The sequence below is a fragment of the Mirounga angustirostris genome, unplaced genomic scaffold (assembly GCF_029215605.1).
Source record: "Mirounga angustirostris isolate CCGP_5_RB_7025 unplaced genomic scaffold, mMirAng1.0.hap1 SCAF_10, whole genome shotgun sequence".
Taxonomy (NCBI): domain Eukaryota; kingdom Metazoa; phylum Chordata; class Mammalia; order Carnivora; family Phocidae; genus Mirounga; species Mirounga angustirostris.
The window spans coordinates 88,168,118-88,192,401 of record NW_026991718.1 but is presented as its reverse complement, the minus strand read 5'-3'; the positions used below and the strand labels follow the sequence as shown (position 1 = coordinate 88,192,401).

At 51.2% G+C, this 24,284-nt stretch overlaps 1 protein-coding gene across 1 annotated transcript in view; it reads right to left on the bottom strand.

Moving 5' to 3' along the window:
* The window catches only part of NINL (ninein like), a 189,631-nt gene that overhangs the window by 57,548 nt on the left and 107,799 nt on the right, over window positions 1-24,284 (bottom strand). The window contains exons 4-13 of the mRNA XM_054509981.2: window positions 20,235-20,413; window positions 18,115-18,181; window positions 16,825-17,015; window positions 15,941-16,093; window positions 12,999-13,169; window positions 9,090-9,226; window positions 7,627-7,767; window positions 2,320-2,494; window positions 1,120-1,230; window positions 415-495 (exon numbers count right to left, since the gene is read on the bottom strand). Coding sequence (XP_054365956.1) covers window positions 415-495; window positions 1,120-1,230; window positions 2,320-2,494; window positions 7,627-7,767; window positions 9,090-9,226; window positions 12,999-13,169; window positions 15,941-16,093; window positions 16,825-17,015; window positions 18,115-18,181; window positions 20,235-20,413 — 1,406 coding nt within the window. The remainder of the gene's footprint in view (window positions 1-414; window positions 496-1,119; window positions 1,231-2,319; window positions 2,495-7,626; window positions 7,768-9,089; window positions 9,227-12,998; window positions 13,170-15,940; window positions 16,094-16,824; window positions 17,016-18,114; window positions 18,182-20,234; window positions 20,414-24,284) is intronic.

Genomic DNA, 24,284 nt, shown 5'->3' with positions numbered 1-24,284 from the left:
CTCCTGCTGACCTTCTACCATTCATGTGGAGGCCAGGAATGTGGCCCGCCATGAATGACAGGCTGCTCCTAGGCAGGAAGGCGAAGTACAAGGCCTGCACACCACTATCCAGGTCTAAACCAGTCAGACCCTGATGACCTGCACCACCCACCGTCTCATGGGCTCCATACCCTGTTCTTAGCAGGCATGGCTACAAGAGGGCTACATGGCCTTCTGGCACCAGGCAGTCTCTGGAAGGCCAAGCTCTTAGTACCCTCCCCAGCACCATCGCTCTTGCTGCAAAGTGGGCTGGGGGTGTGTGGGGCAGGGGTGCATGAGGGCTCCATGCACCAAAGACAAGAGCAATGGTCCCAGGGCAGGACAAAGGCAATGTGATGGCTCAGGATGGCAAAGGGGGTTGGGCGGGGCACGTACCCGGCACTTGAGCTCATACTCCTTTAAGACCTCCTCGAACCGCTCCTCCTGGGCCAGGAGCTCTGTGCTCTGTGGCTCCAGCTAAAAGTCAGACCCACACAGGAAAATGACAGACAGGACCTCAGGCCAGGTAGAATGTGTGCTATCACCCTCTCATGCTCCTCCCACTAGGCTCAGCATCTCCAAGTATAGCCTTCCATCCCCCCCCCTCCTCCTCCTCCTCCTCTTCCCTCCTCTCGTTTAAAAGATCTCAAGGCAAAAGGATGCTCTGAATTTATGGAAGGTGGTCATACTCCCAACTGGAGCCTGGGGTGCATTCCTGCCTCAGCTGCCTGGGACACCCCCTGCCTGGACTTCTCTGTGCAGCACTTCTCCTCCCCTTCTTTACTCTAGGTGAAGGGTAGGGCCAGATGGGGGCACCTCATGATGGACATGGAGCTCTCCTCTGTGCCCCTCACCACTGAGAACCCATCACGGGGGTCTGTGCAGATGGCACTGTCACTAAATGTTCAGCAGGCATGGTGTCACCAGGGTGTACCAGTACCCCTGCACTGGCACAAAGAGGAAGGAAACAGAAGGAAAGTTTCTCTCCATTCTAGAATTATAGTAGGAAACAACTGAATTCACTCACCTATGTATTCTTTCTCAAGTCCCTGACACTTTTTACCCAGGACCCAGAGACTCAGAATCAGCAAAAGGACTTGCCTTGTCCTTCAACACAAACTCCAGGTCATTCTGCAGTTTCAAGACCAGCTTCTCTGATTCCGAAAGCTTTTCCACAACTTCAATAATCTCCCTCTGTAATCGACTGTTTTCCTACAAGACACAAACCAGCAGTTTGCCAGGCTTTGGGGGTGAAGAACAGAGCTGTGGGCAGCCTATCTCCCCTCTGCGTCAGAGATTTATTCCCAGCAGCACTCACAATCAAGGAAGAAACCTGCAAATGCAACGTGACTGGTGCTCACTGCCTTGGCACCTGCAGGGGGGTCTGTGCTGGGGACCAACCCACAGAGCCCCTCACCAGTGCTTGTTGCTCTCCCCACTGCCCCTTCTTCTCCTGGCCTGAATGCTCAAGAAGACCATGAGTAACACAAGAGGCTGGGGGCAATTCTTTCTGAGCTGTTGTCTAAACGAGGTATTGGAAACTGCACCCTCACAGCTCAGATGTCCCCCAGGGGAGGAAGGCCGTGCCCATTGACACAGGAAACAGTTCGGGCAAGGACACAGCTTCTCCCCCAGGGAGACAGAGACCAGGCAGATGTGGAAAGAATCTGCAGGCTCTGCGTTAGGAGAGCAGGAGGAAGGCAGGAGCACAGGAGGGACCAGGGGACATGGGGACAGGGGACACCTCACTGGATAGAACCAAATGTAGGGTGGCTGTGGGTCTCAGGACATTCACCAAAGCCCAGAAAACCCCGTTTGCTTCAGGCTACACACCCAGGACTCCAGCAGGGTGGGCTTTAGGTTTTGGTCTTTTGCTGACCCCGCAGATGTTCTGGTCTCTGGTGGCGGGGGGAGGGGGATGCGGTGCAGCAAAGCTGGCTGCTGCTGACCCTCTCTGACCACTGTCCCCCTGAGCCAGAGCAGAGAGTAAGAGCCCCACAGGTCTCAACCTGTCCTGCTGGCCCCATGACCAGAGAGAAGGCAGGGGCAATGCCTCTTGTGGAAAAGCCAGGACCCCTTCTGCTTTGGCTGAGAAATGTGCCATCTCTGTGGCTGCAGCCAACGTTCCTCAGTTGGAAATTCCAGGTGTTTCCCTACCATGGAAATGTAAACTTTAAGATTCCTAGGAGGTATTCAGTCCCTGACTAGGAAAATGTGGGGTGAGGGGGGATGAACCCTCAGGCGACCTCCATTCTGTCATTCAGGGCAGGATGACTTGGGGAGACACTGCTCCCCACCTACCTTCAGGGCGAGGGTCAGCTTTTCCTGGAGGCTGACCTCCTCGGCCCGAAGGCGCTCCAGGTCCTTCTCCAGCACAGCCCTCTGCTTGCAGGTCTGCTCCCAGAACAGTTCACGCTCCCTCTCCACCTCAGACCGCAGGAGGCTCAGCCTTTCCCGGTACCCCTGCTCCAGGTGTCTGCAAGGCACACACACGATATGTCATGGTGGGTCCCAAGGGGCCCCCAGGCCCATACTGACCCCCGCCTCTCCAGGGATATCTCCTGGGCAACATAGCCTTTCTTCCCTGGAACCTTCCTGCCCGTAGCACTTGGCCACACTGTCTGGGACTCAACTGTTCTTGCTCGACAGATGGGGTCAGTGAACCTCAGCTAAACTGCACATGCTGTAAGGGCACGGGCCCTCCTTTAAAGCCCCCCTACCCAGGACCTGATGGTGGATGCCCCCCCTCCCCCGAGGGCTAGGGGAGGTGACAAGGGAAACCAGCAGGTCCCTGGAGCCTCTGGAGTGAGCTAGCCAATGCTCTCTGTGGGTAGACCTCTCTGATGCCCTCTGCCTTTCGGCCACCTCTCACACCAGGGCAGCCTGGATAACCAAATGTGTACCGAAGTAAGCCTCTCATGCAGGACCCAGGCAACATAAAACTTGCGGACAGTGAATCCCAAAGCAATCAGAGGAGAAGGTAGGAGGAGGCATTTTCCCCTCTCAGTTTCTGCCTTTTCTTTCCTAAGAACCATTTCTATCAGCGGAAAAAAGTGCCAAATGTTAGTTTTATTTATTTTTTTAAGATTTTATTTATTTGAGAGAGAGAGTGGCGCACACGCAAGAACAGGGGGAGGGGCAGAGGGAGAGGGAGAAACAGACTCGCTGCCGAGCGGGTAGCCTGACACGGGGCTCAATCCCAGGACTCCAGGATGACAACTTGAGCCGAAGGCAGATGCCCAACCGACTGAGCCACCCAGGCGCCCCCAAATCTTAGTTTTATCACTGAAACAGTTGTTTAGCAAGATTTCTAAAACCAAGTCCATCTAGACTGAAGATGAGTGAAACTCTTAACTTCATTCAGCAGAGAGCTTGGTAATGTTAATAACTCAGCAGAGAACACCAGGGGTTTGCCCTCAGGCCCCTCCAGACAGTCTAGACTTTCTCATTTCAGAACTTGAAGGAAAGAACACCCAGCAGGAAAGGAGATGGAGAAAGGGCAGCTGTTACTTAGGGGAAAAGAATAAGACAAATCTACCTAATGTAACACTCCACAAACCTTTGGGGTAGTTTTAATTTGATCATATCACTCCATTCTTTAAAAACTTTAGAAATATCCAACAAAAGAAAAATGGACAAATAAAATATGGCAGATGCACATAATGGGATGCTCTGCAGTCATCTCAAAAGCATATATGATATGATATCATTTTGTAAATAATTATGTGCATGGAAAAAAGAAGTGAAGGACATAAACGTCAGAAGTGATAACCTCTGGGTGAAATTTCTGCTTTTATTTTTACTTTTACTTGTATTTTCTACAATGTACATGTATCATTTATTACTCTTCTAATAAAAAAACCTAATGCAGCCATAACAGCTATTTCTAGAAACTCCTGATAATGCTCCATTACTCATGGGGCAAAATCCTAACTCACAGGGCCTTCATGGAGTCCTTGACCAGATCCTCAGACCAAGATAAGGCTTTCAAGTTCGTGATTCTCTGACCCCAGGAAAGACATCATAAAATTCTTCCCATGTGCTTGGGAGAGAATCAAGCCTAACATGCCGTGACTGAAGCAAATCAGTTTTCAGTTACTTAAACTGATCATCTAAAATCAACTTACATTTAGCTCTTGGACATAATTCTCTAAAAAGTTTTCTCCCTTGAACAACATTAACCAAGGGCTGGCAGGTGACAGTGCAGGGCAGATGGAAAGATCATGTGGGAATCGGGCTGCTCCAGAGTATAGACAGGCCCCTGTGGGGCCCTCCTGCCCCACAGTCCCCATGAGGCTGCGACCCAAGGTCTCAGTGGCACCAGAATCAGTCCTGCTCCTGCTCAGGGGGTGATCTCAAGCCTCTGACGTCAGTGGTGAGTCTAACAACAGACCCATGCTGTTAGAAGGGCCATAAGGAGGTGGGGGAGGCACTGAGAAAGGAAAAAGTGTGTCAGCAATCCCTCTGTTGTCTTCTTCCAAGGTTCCTTCAGTTCCTAATTTTTAATGAGAGTCTCACTCTGTGGAAACCCACGCTGACCTCACACCCTGTTTTGTGAGGTCAGGGAGCTAAGGAGACTGTTAGGTGAGCAAAATCATACATTGGCAGCTGCAAGAGCCAGCCAGTTAAACATTCTAATTCCACCCACAGGAACTTGCTCAGTAAGAAGCGCTCAACAGGGAGGCTTTACCGCTGGATGCTACAAGGGAATCAGTTGAATAGAGACTGTTGATTGCTGTCAGGAGCAGAAACAAAATGCAGTTATTTCTTAACTAAATGCTCCTTTGTGATAAACACCGCCGCCCATGTTCCACACTGAGATAAGGGGGGCTAAGCAAGGCCACAGCCAACGCATCCATGCAGAAGTCAAGGTGTCATGGCTGGACTCCCGACCCGGGCTCCACAGCCTTACTAACACCTCCTTCCAGTGAGACCATGTTTATTTATTTTCTCAGGTTTGACTGGATATTATTTCTGAAAATTTGGGGAAAGGATCCTTACTGTTTTGGTCTCCTGAACATCACCATTATCCTGTGAGAGTCTTTCATGCAGAAACGATGGAAATGAGTATGCATGTGTGCACACTTGTACACACACGCGCTCTTCCACACCACGCCCACACATGTGTTCTTCCACACCACGCTCCCCCACACATGCTCTTCCACACCACGCCCACGCACGCGCTCTTCCACACCACGCTCCCCCACGCATGCTCTTCCACACTATGCCCACACACAGATGCACTCTTCCACACTATGCCCTTGACGCCATCCCTTGCATACTTCTTCTCCACACCAGGCAGAGGTAGGTGTGGACTTCCACTGGTGAGCAGACCAGGATCTCAGCCTCCTGCATCTGGCCTTCCCCAGCCTCCCCAGGAAGGAAAGGGTATCCCAGGCCTTTGGGATTCCAGAGGCCTGTGGACTCAGATGTGTGGCCCTGCTTGGCCCAGAGCATGTTCCCCCCACAGACCAGTAGGGACAGCCAGTACCTTCCTTGGAACCCCTAGTACACGGGTCCTATGGGAGGGTGAGCCAGTGGGACCCTCATGTGCTGACTTAGGATGGCAGTATGTGATTCCAGGTGAGCCGAGCCTGGGAAGTGACAAGCTTTCTACCCTTCAGTGCTCCTCCTGCCTAATGGTCTGTTTTCTTACACTCAATACACAGCAGGCCAGGGCCTCATGCTCTCTTATCTCAAAGACAGCATAAGACAAGGAGACAGGAGACCTGGCTTCAACTTTTAGTCCACACTGTGATTGTGGGCAAGCTACTACACTGCTGTAGGCCTCAGTTTCTTTAGCTGAAAAATGCGGCAAAAATGGCCTATGGGGTAACTGTGGCTGGTGAGTCACACCCAGTGTGGCTGGTGTGCCCACCCAATGCACAACAGGAGCACAACACAGCACAGTTTCACAGGCTGGAATAGGCTCCTTCCTCTATAGAGGGCCAACCGGCTCCTCAACCTCCAGACCTCCGGCTGCACAGTGAAGGCGCCCAGTATCTCTGGTGAAGATGAAACGGGCTCTTGGTCTTCAACCCTACTGTTCAGTTGGACACAATCAACTGGTCCTGTGTGACCATGAAACCCCCCCCCAATCCGCTATGGCCATGTTGCGAACCTCGGAGCCCCAGGAAAGCTGGCTGCACCCCCGGGTGCCTCCAATCCCTCCCGCTGTGAGCCATGAGGGTGAGGGCTTTGTAACTGTGACCGTGACAGTCCCCACACATGGCAGGAACAGGCCTTTTTTGGGACGGTGCTCAGAAGCCTGCAGTAAGGTAGATGGGGGCAGGTAAAAGGTCCTGTGAAGGCCCGTACACTGCCCACCCAGGGCCTTGTATGCGGGGACTTCATGTACGTCATGCCACAATATCTGCAAACACTGCCGGCGGGGCTGGTGTGAGGGAAGTGTTTCCTTCAAATGCTACAACCACACAAGACAGTGAGAGGCAACATCCCAGAGGTACAGGAATGAGATGGCTGGTCACAAGCTCTCAGACATGTGCTCGCTGAAGCCATGTACGCCACCTGAGTTCTTGCTTCTCTTTGTCATACATTTCATGGAGGCCCATGCTCAGCTAACCCATAGGCATGAGATACCAAACCCCGCTGAGGGCTCAAACACACTGACTGGTACCCTCCCATGCAGAGGACGGTCTGTCACCATTCCCACTTCACAGATGAGGAATCTCAGGGACTCCGTCCACCCACGATCACAGCAACGGCTGGTGAGGGAGAATGAGGTGGGGAGGCTGGTAGCCTCCCTGTGCCCCCATTACCACCACTACTGAGAGCTGAGTACAGCACACTGGTTTTTCCACAGTGCACACCCTTTGCTATCCTTGAGGGGACACCTCCAGGTGACAAAAGCTTCCAGAAGGTGAATAACCAGCTCAGCTGTGCCAGCTAGGGAAGCCTAGCATAGACTGTTTCCCACAGGGGGGTGAAAAGCCTCTCCTCTGCTTGCCCCAACCTGGGAGATCCTCAGGGGCTGGATTTCTTCACATTTTGGTTAATAAACCACAGAGGTGGGTTTTGTGTCCATAAAAGGTCAGAAGTCCTTCCCTCTGGTCTGTCCAGCCACCAACCCCACCAATGGAGCAGACCATTCCATTGTACCTCACAATGCCTGGAGTCAGGTTTCGGACTCTGGGCTCCTTCTACCATGTCAGGCTCCTTTCATCAGGCTCCAAAATCATTCACCAGTCCTCTTTCAAAACATTCATCCATGTCACTAGCCATAGGCACACACAGAAGACTCAGGTTAAGTAGGACAGACCCCATAAATAAAGTAGAAAATAGGAATTTTCCCTGTAGCCCACAGGCACACTAGCTGGATGCCCCTGCACATGTCCCATCATAAAGAGCAAGGCTGCTTTTTTAAATGCACCCCTCTTCTTTCAAGAAAGGACATCCCCAGAGGTGAACCTTCTAGATTTCTACTGGCTCAGGTGAAACAGGAGGGCCTCAGCTCCACCATGTTCATGACCATGGCCTCACCTAGTGGCAGCCCCACATCCACCACCCACCGGTGGCCAGGGTTGGAAAATCACTGCCCAGCTGCTAAGGAGCTGCAGTTCTGGGTTTGGTTATGACCACAAGACCTACTGGATCTTCTTCTCCGTGAGTTGCTCTAGGGCAGAGTGACAGTCATCCATCTCTTGCACAAACTCCAGGTTCCTCTTCTCGGCTTTCTCCAGGTCCTGCCTCGCCTTGTCTCGTTCCCTTGCCATCTGCTCCACTTGCCCCCTGCCACAGGAAGGAGACAGGTTCAGATGGGGACACCTGCGCTGGGCCCAGCAAGCCCTGTGTCTGCATGAATGATTAACTGGGCGCTGAGCATGGGCAGTGCTGTGCTCTGACCTCACTGCCACCACCAACCATCTCTTAGAAGTGGTTTCCAGAACTACTATGCCCTTTTTACAGATGCACATACTGAGAGAGAGGCTAAATGACCTGTCAAGGAAGACTTCTAGAAAGTTTCTGAACCAAGGAAGTCTGAGCCTAGAGCCTTACGGCGTGCCACACCTCCAGATGGCCCAGAACAGGTGAGAATTTACCCATGCCCCCTTCTGTCTCCTCTCCTAGGGATCCCCATCACCAAATCCGGGACTAGATACATGACGGAGAGAAGGCTGACCACCCATCATCCTGCCTTGGTCACACCCCGACACCTGCAGCCTGACATCTAGGTGAGTCACCCAGAGCAGGCCCCACCTACAGCTCTGCACTCACCCCTGGCACCTGCCACTCTGGTGACCGTTTCTCCCCCTGAAGGAGCATGGAGATTTTCTCCCTCTACCCTCCCAAGGCACAGTCTTTCTGTGGTCCTATTTGCAGAGCTGCCTGAGGTCAGAAAGCTCACCTGTCAGCACCTAATGGGATGCAAAGTCTTGAGGAGAGAAATCATGATTTCTTTTCTGCAGCTTTGGAACATCAATAAACACAAAAATGATCTTTACACCAATCTGCTGTCCCGATGGCCTGAATACTCTGCTAATCGAAAGCTGAACCCAACTAAAATGGAACGCATTCTCGGCCCCCATCACTTTGCTCTTGGTGACCATGTTGAGGAACACTTTGTTCTCTCCTGCCAGCCGCCCCAGCTCAGGAGCCCTCTGCCTGCTCTTGGAACACATCCCTGCCAACTGGAGGATTTCTGCCTCTGCACCCAAGAGCTCAAGTATCAGCAGGATGAGTGTCAGGTTCAGATGCCCCCTTGGAACCTTCCTAAAAGGGGCTAAGGGAGGACCTTGACATCAGTTTCTAAGCTGCTCAAGGCCAGTGACCCTGAAATTTTGTGGCTGTAAAAGCCCAAGCAGCAAGCCCCCCTCACATCACACACAGGGATGTCACTCGAGGCACAGGGAGTGCTTAGCTCTTTCCTGTCCCCCCAAAAGTGCCCATTTCTAGAGGAGAGCCAGTGGGAAAGGTGGTGTCAAGCCCCCTGCCCCCTGGGACTGGCTTGGGATGGACAAGGGCAGGATGCCCATTTCCCAGGACTGCCCCCCACCCAGCAGCCTGGCCAGCTGTACCCACCTCCCCACCACCCAACCGCACTGGGCTCTTACTGGCGGAAGCTCAGCTCCTGGCGGTAGCAGGCCAAGGCCGCTTGCTGAGTGGCACCACCAACCATCATGAGCTCGTTCTCAAGGGCCCAGGTCAGCTCCAAAAGGTTCACCTTCTCGTCCACACTGAAGTCGAGACTCTGGAAATAGCAAAGCCCGTTGGGCAGGAAAGGATGTGTGGCTTCTCCAAACACTTCCTGGCTTTCCTAAGAACAGGCGAGGCCCAGATCTGCACTGCACCTGCCAACTTTTCTGTCTGTAAAGTCTCTGCCTCTGTCCCCACTCATCTTATGAATATGGATGTGACCCAGGCTGGACAGAGACCCTCTTCCTGAAAAGGTAACTGACACAGAAGGGCATGTCCCAAGCAGAGGATATCAGGGGGATTGATAGGAGGCCGGGGGAGAGGCCTTTCTCCCTGTGAGATAATGTGCTGTATGGACCCTGCTGGCCCTGGAAGCTGCATGAGGAGACCTGGCCTGAGCTCAGTGCCACCAAGAAGCAAGCAGAGGAGATGGAAGAGAGCCCTGACAACACCCCTGGGATAATTTCTTCCAAGTTCCTGCCCAGGTGAGCCCCTAACTCTGCTTAAGCCATTTAGAGTTGAGTTTTTATCATCTCAAGCTAAGAGAATCTCTGTGAAATATGTGTACATGTGGGTAGAAAAATGATCTGACAGATGAGCCACGGCCCAGCACTCCATAGAGTGGAGCACTCTTTTCCCCTCAGGATTTTGAAAATAAGAGAATAAAACAATTTATATGTATTGCACCACGTAATAATAAACCATACCCGTATACCCCTCTGCTCAACTGACAATAACAACACTTGCTGCGTTTGCTTTTTTTGTGTTGTATTCTTGACCCCTGCTTCTTTCTATGACATCACAAAATCAGTTATGCCCCAGTCCAGAGGCAGGTACTGTGTCAGGGCCTATAGAGAAAGAGCCACAGCACTCCCAGATCACACATGGGAATGAGGCATACTCCCTTTTTTAACTTATACAATGGAGACTTGATTTTCCACTACTCCCCCACCTCCCATAGCACTTCTGAAGAGAAATGACGTCAGGGTGAAGCGTATGGAGTAACTGGGAAGCTCAAGCTGTTATTCCTTAAGTACAGATGGCCCAGCAAATCATGTAGCACACAGAGGGCACAGCAGCAGCTTCCCGATCAAGAAGAAAGGAGTCATCAAAAACCACATGGCGTGGGTAGGAGCCAGCCTCCAAGACAGCCCCGTGCCCCTTGGCTCCTGGCATCCATACCCAGGTCCTCCCCTCCCACGTTGAGCGGAGCCAGCCCATGTGACCCACAGGGTACTGAGGTGACAGCGTAGGGCTTCCAAGGCTGGGGTGTGGAAGACACATGCCTCCTCCCCACTCTCTCTGAGATGGTGCTCCAGGGAAGCCACTGCCCAGTTTTGAGGAAGCTCAAGCAGCCCAAGGAAGGGGCCATGTGCAAGAAATGGAGGCCCTCCTACTATAGCAAGCATCAACCTGCCAGCTTGGACGTGGCAGCTCAGCCCCAGTCAGGCCCTCACAAGGCCTCTGACCAACCTCAGGGGAGACCCTGGGCTAGAACCACCCACTACACAGTTCCTAAATTCCTGACCCACAGAAGCTGCTCCAGACGAGAACCATCACTGTGTGTAATTCAATGGTGATTTGTTGAGGAGGGACAGATAACCAATCCTCGGCCTCCTCACAGAGCATTCTCAAGGGCCTGGATAAGAAGCACCCTGAAATGGCCAGGGGTCTTGAGAAGCTGGGTACGTCCAGGCAGAGGGCTCACCCAGCTGGGTGCTTCCTTCTCAACAGAAAGGCCTTTCTTTTTTAGTCACAATGTGCTTGGTGCTCTTGGCAGGGCAGCAGCCTGTGGTCCTGACCACCAATGTCACAGGTAAGCAGTTTCTAAGAGTGTCACGGGCAGGAAGGGGCCTGACTCGGCATGCCAGGACCACTTGCCCCACTTGCTGGTGCTCCTGCCCTGGCTTTGTGTGCACAGGCAGCCACCCCATCCGTCACATGAGACAGAAACACCTTCCAGGCCATGCGAGGAGTAAATAACAATCACAAATTTCACAGGTCCTTGCTTGGTGCCAAGTGCTGAGAATTCAGTAAACACCTCTGCCTTTCAACAAAATGGAAGCAAACTCAGAATGCAACTGGTAAATTATAAATTGCTAAAGAACTAGAAATATCTGTGACAGCAGGAAAGCAATAAAAAGGGTAAGTTATGAAAATGTCAGAAGCAAATTTGAGATTCACCATCTGTCAGGCTATGATGGCAGCCGACCCACCTACAAATGACAGGGAATCAGGAGCATAGTTTCAGGGAGAATCCCCAAACCATGAATCCTTTTGTTCTCTACCCTCCCTGGGGGCCAATCCAGTGATTCAGGCTCAGCCTCCGGCTCCTCAGAACAGTTAGTTCTAAGGACCAGGGGCCCAGGCTCTGCCCAGGCTGCTGGGGAGCCACACTCAGCAATGGCTGAGTTTAGGTCCAGGAGGCACTGGCCCAAGGTGTCAGGAGGACCATCGTAGAGGCTGTTGCTGGACTCCTCCATGTATTGTTAGTTTGTGCTAATAGGGACATTTTGAGAGGTAATATTGACAAAGCCTATCAAGAGTTAAAATTCATAACTTCAGGAATCTGGCCTACAAAGAAATACCAGCATAGGAACAGGAAGATATATGTACATTTTAAATGCCAAGATTTAGAACAGAAAAAAAATCTACATGTACAAGAGGAAAAAGGTAACATAAATTAACAAGATATATAGTACACCGATTTTGCAAAAAAATTTTTAAAGCTGGAATATCTAAAATATATATTTCTTTTCTGTGCTGGGGAAAGGCTCTACAGAGAACTCCCACTAAGCCGTTAGGTTGCTGCTCCAGCAGAATGGGAGGAAAAACGGGGCAGGCTTTATTATTTTATAATTTTCTATAAAAGTTGACACTTTTTTTTACAACACAAAGTGAAATTTGGAAATGAAGATCAGTCCAGCTTACCACATACACTTCCACCTAGCATGTTCTTCCCTCACCCTTGTCCTGCCCCCAGAGCAAGCTCCCTCCAAACCCCAAGGGTCTGGCTGTGTCCCTGGGGGAGGTCAGACTGGCCCCCCCTGAGGACAGCCAGGCAGCGCACCTCTCCATGCCCCACCCAGTGGAGGGAGGGTCTGGGCGAGTTGGGGCTATGCAGGGAGAACAGCTTGCCCAGGCTGACGGGCAGCTCTGACGGAATTCGGGTTCACTATGGAGCTCGTCCTCAGCAAGTGGAAACACCCAGACTACTGGGTCTGTGACATCCAGTAAGAGTCTCTACCACAAGGAAGGAAATTTCCTTCCCTTGTCTGGGACCGACTACCTCATCCAGGTAAGCAGAACATCTCCAAGGCTAACAATGCACTGAAAAGAATGTCAGTATACTAAAACCTACTTTCATATGGATTTGTTTCAGACTGTTGTTTTTCTGCTTATTTATTCTCTTTTTAAGTTAAAATCTCCTATATTTTAAAGATTTTTATTTATTTGTCAGAGGGAGAGCACATGCATAAGCAGGGGGAACAGCAGGCAGAGGGGGAAGCAGGCTCCTTGCTGAGCAAGGAGCCCAATTTGGAACTTGATCCCAGGACTCTGGGATCATGACCCAAGCCGAAGGCAGATGTTTAACCGACTGAGCCACCCAGGCATCTCAAAATCGCCTATATTTTAATAGCAAAAAATAAATAAAGCGATTCCAACAGGCCTTTCCTACATGGGGTTCTCTGTAGAGAGTTCAGGCCCTGTGCGTCTGGGATTCTCTGTCCAGCCTCCTTTGTGGGCAGAGGGCCCCAAGGTCCCCCACCGGCCCCATGCTACCTGGATGCTCTCCCGGGGCAGCTGGGAAGGGACCAGTTCCAGACCTGCAAGATCTCCCTGCCGTTCTGAATCCCCTCCTGGGCCCACAGGGCGATGAGCTGTTCAGGAAACGCAAATCCGGTGCCATCATCAATGCTGCACAAGAGACGCAGGCCTGAGCACACAGACACCAGGGACGACGTCGTGGCGGTCTGGCAGCTACCCTCCTGCAGGACCTGTGTGCAGGGAAAGCAAAGGTACCCGTGAGCACTTCGGCCTCCTGTTCATTTTTAAGATTTTTCCGACCTCAACGGCCTGTGCTCAGCCCTTCACTGTCTCGTTGAGGCCGGATAAGAACCCAGTCTCCCAGACTAGGAAACAGAGGCATGGCACCATCGCATGGTGTGCCCAAGACTGCACAGCTCTGCAGGCAACGAAGTGGAGATTTGAACCCAGGGCTCCAGACACCCAGCCCACTGCCTCCTAAAGGACCCTGGTGCCTGCTTTCCTACCGTCCACCAGAGGCCTTGCCCCGGGAACCCATCCGAGTGCCCGTGTGGCCTGACCAGTCAGCACAAGCTGCTGCAGTTTTAACCTCTCTCCCCAATTCAGTAATGGTGTGCACCTGGCCTCTCAAAGGGAGAGCCAGAGAAGGCACCCGCCAATGCTAGAAGATCCAGCCTGTGGAAAGCAACCCAAGACAGGCTGGAAGAGAGGAGGTAGAATGGCCCAGAGTCACAGGTCTCCCCAGGCCTCAGGAACACATCTCACAGCCGACAGAATTGGGGAGTTTGGGTTTTGTTTTTTTAAGATTTATTTATTTATTAGAGAGAGAGAGAAAGAGAGAGTGCGAGCAGGGGGCAGGGGTAAGCAGACTCCCCACTGAGAGTGGAGCTGATGTGGGGCTCGATCTCATGACCCTGAGATCCAGACCTAAGCCAAAAATCAAGAGTCAGATGCTCAACTGACTGAGCCACCCAGGAGCCCCAGAACTGGGGAGTTTTAAGAATGGGAAAAAAATCTCTTGGCCAGAAAACTGACCTATTAGACTTAGGGGCTACAAGAATCCGTCAAGCACAGTTATTTTCTGTAGGGGTGCCTGGGTGGCTCAGTCAGTTAAGTGTCTGCCTTTGGCTCAGATCATGATCCCAGCATCCTGGGATCAAGCCCCGCATTGGGCTCCCTGCTCAGCGGGGAGTCTGCTTCCCCCCTCTTCCTTTGCCCACTCCCTCCCGCCTGCCACTCATTCTCTCTCTCAAATAAATGAATAAAATCTTTAAAAAAAAATTAAGAAGAAAAAAGATTTTCTGCCCCAGGCAGAACAAGCATTTGCTGTCTGGGGCCACAGGAATTAGGAGCAGCTGCTCCTTTCTGGCAGCCAGGGTTCTTGCCACACTCCCAGGGCTCCCCTCCTTGTTGGCCTCCTCTCAACCCCCCTCACAGGAGTCTCTTGCTATTACCAAACATTCCAAGTTTGTCTCATTGCCTGAAACACTTTCCCCCAACACTTCCATGGCTGTGCTTTCCAGGGCTCTGCTCTGACGGCCCCTCCCAGCCCCCACGTCCTCTCCCCACACTCAGTCCTCAGCAGGTGCTCATAGGCCCACATGCCCTCATCTGTTCTCAGCTGTGTTCCTACCTCTCCATAAACACTTAACTCAGGAATTGGGTGCTCACTAAGTTGTGCTAGGTACTTTACAGCCCTACAAAGTAGGCATTTGACCCGGTTTACAAAAGGGGAGATGGTAGCTCAAAATAGTTGGGAACGTGGCCATGGCCGTGTGGAAAAGCTCAGATACCTAAATGCACCCTGACCACCCTTATCTCCCTCCCACCTGTTTCCTTTGTGTGGACTGTGAGCTTGAGGACAGGTGCATCGTGGCCTAACAGGAGAAGATGGGGGCTGGGCCACATACCTGAGGCCCGGCCACATACCTGAGGCCCAGCAGCACCATGCCACGCCAGAGCCCATATACACAGGATGCAATGCCCTCCACCCGCAGCCGTGTTGGCTCAGGGCACTTCCTGGGCAGTCAGGGCTTCCCTGGGCCCCTGCCTCTGATTAGAGTTGGGTCCTGCCTGGCCTCATGCCTGTGCCCAACGGCTCAGAGCCCTGTCCGCTGTGCCTCCTCATTGGGACACAGGAACAGGGGCAGCTCCACCACAGAGGAGGCACCTTCCTTCCACTGGCTCTAAGCATGACCCAGTGGGACTTCATTGTGGCCTCTGACCTTACATGGTCTGACACTTTCCTTTAATGCTCCTAGTTTCTTCTCTGTCCATTCTCATCAGGTTCAGATTCAGAAACTGGACTCTCAGATTACCCCGCCTAGCAGAGAACGTTACTGGTCCTGCACCACCCATAGTGCACGGTGGGATTAGCCACGTCAGCAAGACTCTTCAGAGAACCATGTCCTGTGGTGGAAGAGGGAGGTTTTGCTGTCCTGGGATGGAGTAAAACCAAATGCTAAGCCAATGGTCACCAAACCAGATCACAATTTAAATAACTGCTTTAAATCTGCTCTCCTCCATCTGCAGAGACCTGGTATTTGTATGAGAGAGAAGATTTAGGAATACAGGACAGGGAGAGCATAGGGTAGAGTACCTGGAGAGCTACTCCTAGGGAAGATCTGGAATGCTCTCACTGCACCGCAACAGGGAGGAGAGAAGGAGCTCTCCTCCTGGAAGGCAGCCTATCCCACAACCAAGGAACTGCCATGTAATCCTCATAAAATCCCCAGGAGGCAGGCACCCATTTTACATATGAAGAGCCTGAGGCTCAGAGAAGGCAAGTAACTCTATCAGGGACACACAGCTAGGGAGGGGCAATGCCAGATCAGCCCCAAGACCTGTGTGGTTCTAGAATCTAAGTCACGTGGCCTCCCACTTACACACACACATGTACATACCCCACCCCACCCCCAACTTCCAGGTCTGTGAAGATGCTGAAGGCCAGAGAGTGACAGCAGTTACTGCTGTGGTTCAAGGCTCAATCATCCCATTTTACCTGGTAATGAGACCAGGACATGCTCGGTTTGACAGGAGTGGAAGATTCTGGAAGTGAAGTGGGCCCATGATTGAATAGGCCAAGCTGGAATTCCTCAAGACTCACTCTGCCGTCTCCATCTTGATCCAGTTTGTTAAACAGATCCTCCAGTTCCTAGACAAAAGCCGCCATACCTGTGCTGAGGCCACCACCACCCAGGCCTTCCCTCCCCATGCTGGGCAGTCTGCTCATCCTTACCAAATTCAAACTGTCTGGGACACACCTGACCTCCCTTGGCTCTGGCCTGACATCTCCACGCCTGCTCAGTTTCCACCCTGCTGTGAATGGATGCCACCTGTACTTCCTATTTCTACAAATACCCATTCACAGTCTACCATGCCAGGAACTTCCTGGATGGTAAGAGGAAGACATACATATGGAATGTGCCCTGGGCCCCCAGCGGTTCAGGAACTAGCAAGGACAGCAGGGCTAAGGAGGATTTTACCAAGGGGGAGCTTCCCCATCACCACTGCCCACCCACCTCCCCTAGGGCCCTGCAAGAGGAAAGGAGGGGTGAATACAGCCCCTGGGGAGCACAGCCTGCCTCAGGGGCCATGATATCTAGGCTGGGTGCTAGAACTGGGCAACGCAGGAAGGGGAAAGGGCACTCTAGGCAGAGGAAGGGTCATGAGTGAAGATGCTCAGACGCCAGTGAGGCAGGCCGCCTGTGACCTGCGTGGGTGCAGACCTCAGCAGCAGCACTGGGAGTTATCAGAGGACTTCAGACCAGAAAGTGATACAACTGCATCAGTGTCTGGAGGGTGAAGGGACTCTCCAGACCCAACACCAACCTGACCATCACAAGGAGCCCGTCCTCCAGTGTGGTCTGCCTTGGCCCCTCTCACCTCCTTGTCCAGTCCCTGGAGCCCGATGCTCTGGCAGACGATGGCCAGCTCCTGCTCGCTGAGGTGGCCGCTACTGCCAACGCCCAGCTCTTCCCAGATGCCCCGAACCCGGCTCTCAGGGGTGTCCAAGGAGGGGCTGCAGGGCTTCTGGAGGCACCCGAAGGCCTCAGAACCCCAAGCTGGCAGCTGGCCTGAAGCAGGGAGAGTGACACGTAAACCCCACGCTCCAGGTGGAAGCACCTGGGGGGAACACCCCAATGCTGGCAATGTACTCTGAAATCAGATGGACAGGGCAATGGACACACTTGAGTAGCAAAGCATCAAAGGTGGAATCTAGGTGATTGGTACAAGGCTTTTCACAGTATGATTCTTTCATCTTCATTCTGTGTTTGCAAATTTTCATAATAAAATGTCAGTGGGGGGGAATCTCTGGTCCATGTGGGGAAAGCTTTCTCTGAAGGGAAACTCCTAAAGTCAGAAGTCAGACCACTGAAAGCACATAAAAGAGGGCTGCATTATTTGTATTTACCAAAAAAAAAAAAAAAAAACCACACAACAAAACAAAACAAAACCCAACACACACACACACACACACACACACACACAAACCCCAAAGCCAGATTAGTTTAAAAAAATTTTTTTTCTAGAAACTTATGTTTCTGAGCTTTGCCAGAGAAACAACTTGTAGAAGAACACAGACCAATGCTGGGGGTGCCATGAGAAGCCATCCATTGATGAGCCATGCTTCAAGCCAGACATCCCCTCCACAGCTAGTCCATACTGGCTGTGTGCTCATGAACAACACTGTATTGGGCTGAGGAATATGCCTTCTTTGAGATCCCTTCTAGCTTAAAGAGTCTGAAATTTCTAAGTAAAAACATAAAAGCACCTCTGATACGAGGGTTTCTTTCTCAGGGATGGTGGAAGAGGTAAATCAATCCTCTGAGATCTGATGTGAGTTTCATGCACTACTGTCAGTTCTAATCTGTTGGAAAGGTTTCTGTTCAAGGCTAGGAAGAACCTAAGGGTGAAGATCCCAAATTGCACCATGCACAACCTTCTGGGCCAGTCCTTCCTTTCCCACCCTAAATTTAGACTTTGAGGCTAAGGCAGTTAGTATGTGATGGCCTGGCTGCTCTTCCTGGAGTAGGGGCCCCCAAGGGACACCACCCACTCGGCATGCTTCCCAGGAAATTACACACGGCTGGCTCACTGACCAATGACCTAGCTCCTTGAACTTTAAAGCACTGGTCAAAGGGAGGGAGCACAACCATGAAGCTGTGGCTTTACCTCGTGCTTCAAACAACTCATTCTGAGGTTCTTTAGCACTTTCAGCTTCTTCGTCTGACTTGAGACTCTGGGAAAATGAAAAGAGAAAGATATGAATTCCCTGGAGTATGTGGCAGTGGACAGAGCTCCAGGAACAGCAGAACGGTATGTTGTGGTGCTGGGCAGGGACTGAGGAAGAGGAACAACAGATGGTGAGATGAAGCTCCTTGAGGGAAAGTCCACACTGGCAGGTGGGCTCTGCGTCCAGGCTGAGAGGCGCCAGCACAGAGCAGCTCCCTCTGACAGACCAAGCGCTACGGTATAGACACAGGGACACAGGAAGTTCCTCAACAGAAACCCCAAATCATCAGTAGTTCACACTAAAAACACAATCAAGCACTTGTACCCTAAAAGGGGAAAAAATGTTTCCCAATCAACAGCTTCTTGTGGTGCTGGCTTCATACACCAGCGCTGGAGAGAAGTGGCTGTGGAGCACGGTCAACTTGCCATCACACCACATCATCTTGACTCAAGCTTAATGGTCCTCATCTCTCTGCACCCCATCCCTTATCATCCTTATCAGTTCAGCCAACAGTTGGAGGGAGAGTGGTTTTCTCTGTCCCTCCAGGAGCTCTAGGGACAGCATGATGCACAGCAAGTACCTGACACCTCAGGGCCCTTTGCAAGCTGCACACTGCAGGGGGCAGGTTACCAAGAAACACTTGACTCAAGTAAAAACCTCAGGTTTTTGTGGCCAAGTCAGCCAACTACAAAATCAAAGTCGCTTCTGACAGGTGCTGTGTGGCCCATGACTGATCCTGGAAGGAATGTCAAGTTGACCAAGACTCAGAGGCCCTCAGAGCTGGCAATGAAATGAGAGTGGAATCTGGGAGCAGGTGCTGTGTCCCATTTTTCTAATGCATTCAGCCCAACCAACAACCTTTTTTTTTTTTTTTTTAAGATTTTATTTATTTATTTGAGGCAGAGTGAATGAGAGACAGAGAGCATGAGAGGGAGGAGGGTCAGAGGGAGAAGCAGACTCCCTGCCGAGCAGGGAGCCCGATGCGGGACTCGATCCCGGGACTCCAGGATCATGACCTGAGCCGAAGGCAGTCGCTTAACCAACTGAGCCACCCAGGCGCCCCCCAACCAACAACCTTAAAACAACATTTTCTCATGTTCTAGTTCCAGGGATCCAAGATGGTTTTACCACGCAGAATGGTACAGACAGAGCAGACTCCTCAGACCTCCATCTCTGAGGACCAAAGTTAAAGAGGATAAAAAAGTGAACACCTGGGGTTTGTTGGTATTGTCTAGGCATAGAACATCCCTGAGCAAAGGGACTCTACGATTTAAGTAGATATGTTTGCCTCAACAAATGTTGTACATATAAACAAATTAATGTGAAAGCCCAGAGCTGTCTTACTAAAAATAAGTCCCCATAAAGCCCCACCTGACAAAGTGGACATCACAGACAGCAGGAACTAGGAACCTTCTGAAATTCTTGGAAACAGGTCTAAGGAATCCATGGTTAACTTGAAAGCTGTGGATCTGCCCCATGGATATTTCCTGACATGAACGCTTTTGGGCTCCAGCAGCCCATCTCCTGAGTTTGCCCCAGCAGCAGTGAACAACTCAGGGACATGGGGGGTTAGAATCAACCCCCAAGGCCCCGGGAGGTGTCTGGTACATCTTCACCAAATTTTAAGTGTGGGCCTTGGTATATCCTAAGTATTCAAGGCAGGTGGGACTGTGGGCTTGGTACTTCCAAATTCCTAACCTTGCAGGGGCATCAAAAAAGCATCTTCCCTTTCTTTCCTCACTCCTATGAAACCATACAACCAGTCTTCTCCCAGTGCTGGGGAAAAGCTGGTGGTGGTAAGCAGGGGAGGGAAAGAAACAAGTGATTTGGATACCAATTCTCCGCTGCCCCAATGTCAGAAGGAGTACACTCACTGGCCAGAACTTCCCTGCAGACAATCAGACCCAGAGATACTTTAGAACGAAATGTCATTTCCCAATGTGCACCCATGCTTCTGGTGACTTGAGATGCCCAGAAATGCCCACCTGCCCCTCATATCCTCTTGTAGTCATGTCACAATGACTAAGTGAAATGGGGTGGGGAAGGGGACCCGACCCACCTCCACACTTTCCAAAGATGCAGAGCGGCGGAGTTGGCCTCTCCCAGTGGTCCGGGCCTGCTGTTCTGGTAAACATTTGGCTCCTGTTGCAGAGCCACCCGGCTCGGGCTCGGGCCGGCTCCAGCGACCGTACCACTTAGAGCCGCTCACGTACTTTGGTGGGACAGCACGAGAGGCAGCTGGAAAGAAAATGGGAGGTTTGGTGGGGGGGCCCACACACTGCTGCAACACATTTCAAGATGCGGAGTGCAGCCTTTACAGATGCACACAGAGAATGTCTGGAGGAACAGAGAGAACAGTTAACAGTGGTCAATCTATTCTCCCTAATCGTCAGGCAGGGGACTGAGAAACCCAGGCTGGGAGACAGTAACTTCCTACTCTAAACTCTATGTACTGTTTAAATTTTTCTTTCTTTCTTTCTTTTTTTTTTTAAGATTTTATTTATTTGTTCGAGAGAGAGAGCATGCGCGAGCACGCATGCACAAGCAGGGGGAGCGGCAGGCAGAGGGAGAAGCAGACGACCTGTGGAGCAGGGAGCCCAACTCGGAACTTGATCCCAGGACGCTGGGATCATGACCTGAGCTGAAGGCAGACACTTAACCGACTGAGCCTCCCGGGTTTCCCTGTTTAAATTTTTCTGAGCATATTTTGCTTTTGCTTATGTAGTAAAAGACTACTACTACTAAGAAATGACTTCTTGTTTATCTAATAGAAGACTAATACTAATAGCATTTTATTAGAAAAAAGGAAAAAAAACCTCCAATAATCCAGCGACATACTGCTCTAGAGACCAGAAGGTCACTTCCCACCCTGCTCACTTCAGGACCCCATCTGGACAGGACCATCAGGGCACTGTGGGCGTGGACCTCACACACAGCCCAGGAGCTGAAACTTTGCAGGTCTGAAGTCTGGGGCAAAGGCAGGCATGGGTTTTAGTTTGGGATTCATGAGAATCCCTTAAACCCTAACAATCCCTTCCATTTCCTTCTTCCCTCCTGACCTATCCACTTCTGTACAGAGCAGCTGGGACCTTTCAGACAGAGAAGAAATGACACTGACACTGTGTGGAATTTGGGTGGGTAGGAGAGAGACTGGGGAGGGCATTATGGGTAGCAGCCAGGACAGGACACAGGTTCAGAGGAAAGTAATCAGAATGGGCTAGTTGGAGAAAAAGGCAAAGGGTCCAGTGAAGTAAGGCCAGGCCAGGAAAACTGAGCAGCATTTCACTGAGAGGTGTCACATTCCTTCAAGCCAAGTACCACATCATTCCCTTCTTCCATACCTAAAAACGGCCAGGCCACAGCCCCTGCCCTTGGGACCACATCAGAGGAGGGGGCTGGGTACAGCCTGGCCAATTGGAAGCACAGTGATACCAGTGGCAGACAGACACTGGGGTCAAGGGAGGAAGACTCCAAGTTCCACGTGGGATGGACAGACTGTGAAGTGACAGCATGACATTTAAGGCAGCTGACAATATGCAGGGCGAATATAGCATTGCTCACCTCACTGGGACACTTGGAGGTAATCATGGACACTATACCAATCACCCTGGGACAACAGGCATGTGATGTGCTGGAGAGGAGGGCAAAGTGTCTGAGTCAGCAAAGAGAAAACAGAACCTGTGTGCAGACCCAGCAGTGTTCAGAAGGTGGAGGCTACAAACACGGAAAAAGGCTCCCACCAGAGAGCTGCCAAAAGGGTAAGTGAGGACGAGTGAATATAGGCTCTTGCATCTGAGCATGGTTTCTGGTTACAGAGAGGCTGCAGGCTGGTTAATGTGGGCAGAGGAAGAATCTTCCACCTTGAGGTGGTTTAGAAAGAGGTAAAGTCCTATCAGGTGGGAAGTGGGAAGCTGGGGCACATTTAGGAAACCAAGCACAGAAAACTCAGAGGGACTCTGATGCCCCCCACCCCTTAGGCTGGCACGAGGGGAGGAGTCTCAGGCCACACATATGACCATTTAATTGAGGAAAGCTTTGAAATCCAAAAGAAAAGAAAAAGCCAAAGAAAACAACAAAAAAACAGAACAGGTAGAAAAAACCCACAAGTCCTAGAATAGCTCCTTTCTCTCTTTTTTTTGTTTTTTGTTTTTGTTTTTGGCTTTTTTTAGTGCTTGTCCACAGATCCAGTTTTACGTTTAGAAGCTCCATGCATTCTCTAGTGTGGGAGGGGCACGTGCAGGGTCAGGGACACTGGGCACCTTTCCATTCTTGTACACCATCACAGGCCATATTCCCAAATCCTGTATTCGTAAAGGCCAGTGGCCATCTTCACCTCTTAGAGAAAAGTGTCAGACAAAGCAACTAGCGAATGCCCTGAGGATCCTATAAATGGTTCCCACTGCTGGTCTGCTCCTCCCATGGCAGGGTTCTCTGCACTATACCCAGGAGCTCTTGCAGCCTTGGGCAGCCAATGGAAGGAGCAGGTTCTGTCTACACCGCATATACAAGGGCCCAGGGCTTGCAACTGGAAAATTGTGACTCGAATCTTGGTTCTCGCTTACTAGCTGTGGGATCTTGGACAAATAAATCCCTTCACACATCAAGCCTCAGTTCTTCATCTGAATAATGGGCATGATAATGCTACAGATCTCTGGGAGTCTGGGCACACTGAAGACAGTCGATGTGAGCTCTCATCCTTTACACTTCCCACTCCCCTGCCCCAAGCCCTCCCACACTGTCATCCCTGTTATCCAGTCATGCACCTATTCCAGACCAAGGATCTGCCATGGCAGGAGCCTGCCATGGGCTGAGGGAAAGAGCTCCCTCCTCGGTCTGCTCATCAATACCATGCCTCCAACCTCAAACACACTGCCCCATGCCCCCTTTCACTCACCTGCCCAATACTCATCAGAGATAGCCAAGATGGGTCTGAAGCATCGCTGCCACTCACGGCCTCAAGTCTGATGGAGCAGGCACTAATGACGTCTGTCAGCATCTTCTGACCCTCACCCCACAATCTACATGCCCCTGAGTGGACCGCTCTCCAAACCTGCCCTCCACCTCCTGACCATTACCAAAGCCAGGGGGCATCCCCCCTCAGGACACCACTTCCACTTGGACATGCTATCTTTGTCCCACCAGCCCCATTCCCATAACAGGAGTCTAATTAGGCCTATCAGCACAACACACCACTACTGTCTGACAAAAGAAACAGTGAGGTCTGTCTCTGGCTGCTGGCATCCTACGTGCTCTGCCAACCTCAGTGGTCTAGATACACCTGTGTCTACACTGAGTTTTCAATTCTTGAAACTTCAACTGCTCTACATCTACTTTATCTTGTCAACAGCCCATGCCTTAAGGACAGCACACAATATTATTTGACACTTGTGATACTGTGATTTATAATAAATATGTATTTGTTCTTCATCTCATCCCTGGCCCAGAGCTCCTAAAACCCTTGGAATGTCCTAAGTGACAAGAGCAACCAAACCTGAGTTTATGTTAATGAGGTGGCTTCTGGAAAGCCCTTAAGGATGGGGGCTGGTTGCCCAGGGACCCAACCATGTGATTAGAGGGTTAGAATGTTCAGCCCCACTCTGACCTCCAGGGAAGGGGGAGGGGCTGGAGGTTGAATTCAATCACCAATAGCCAATGATTTGATCAAACATGCCTATGTAATGAAGCCTGAATAAAAACCCATCAGGATGAGGTTCAGAGAGCTTCTGGGGTGAACACACAGAGACTGGGAGAGAATGGCTTGCCTGGAGAGGGCATGCAAGCTCTGTATCCTTTCCCCATACCTTGCCCTGTGCCCTCTTCCACCTGGCTGTTCCTGACTTACATCCTTTTATAATAAACTGGTGATCGGATAAGTAAACTGTTTTCCTGAGTTCTAGGAGCTCCTCTTGCAAATTAATTGAACCTGAGGAAGGGGTTGTGGGAACCTCTGATTTATAGCCAATCAGAAGCATAGATGACAACCTGGATCTGTGACTGTCATCTGAAGTGAGGACCATATTGTGGGATTGAGCCCTTGGCCTGTGGAATCTGAGGCTATCTGCAGGTAGGCAATGTCAGGATTGAGTTATAATGTAGGACACCCAGATAG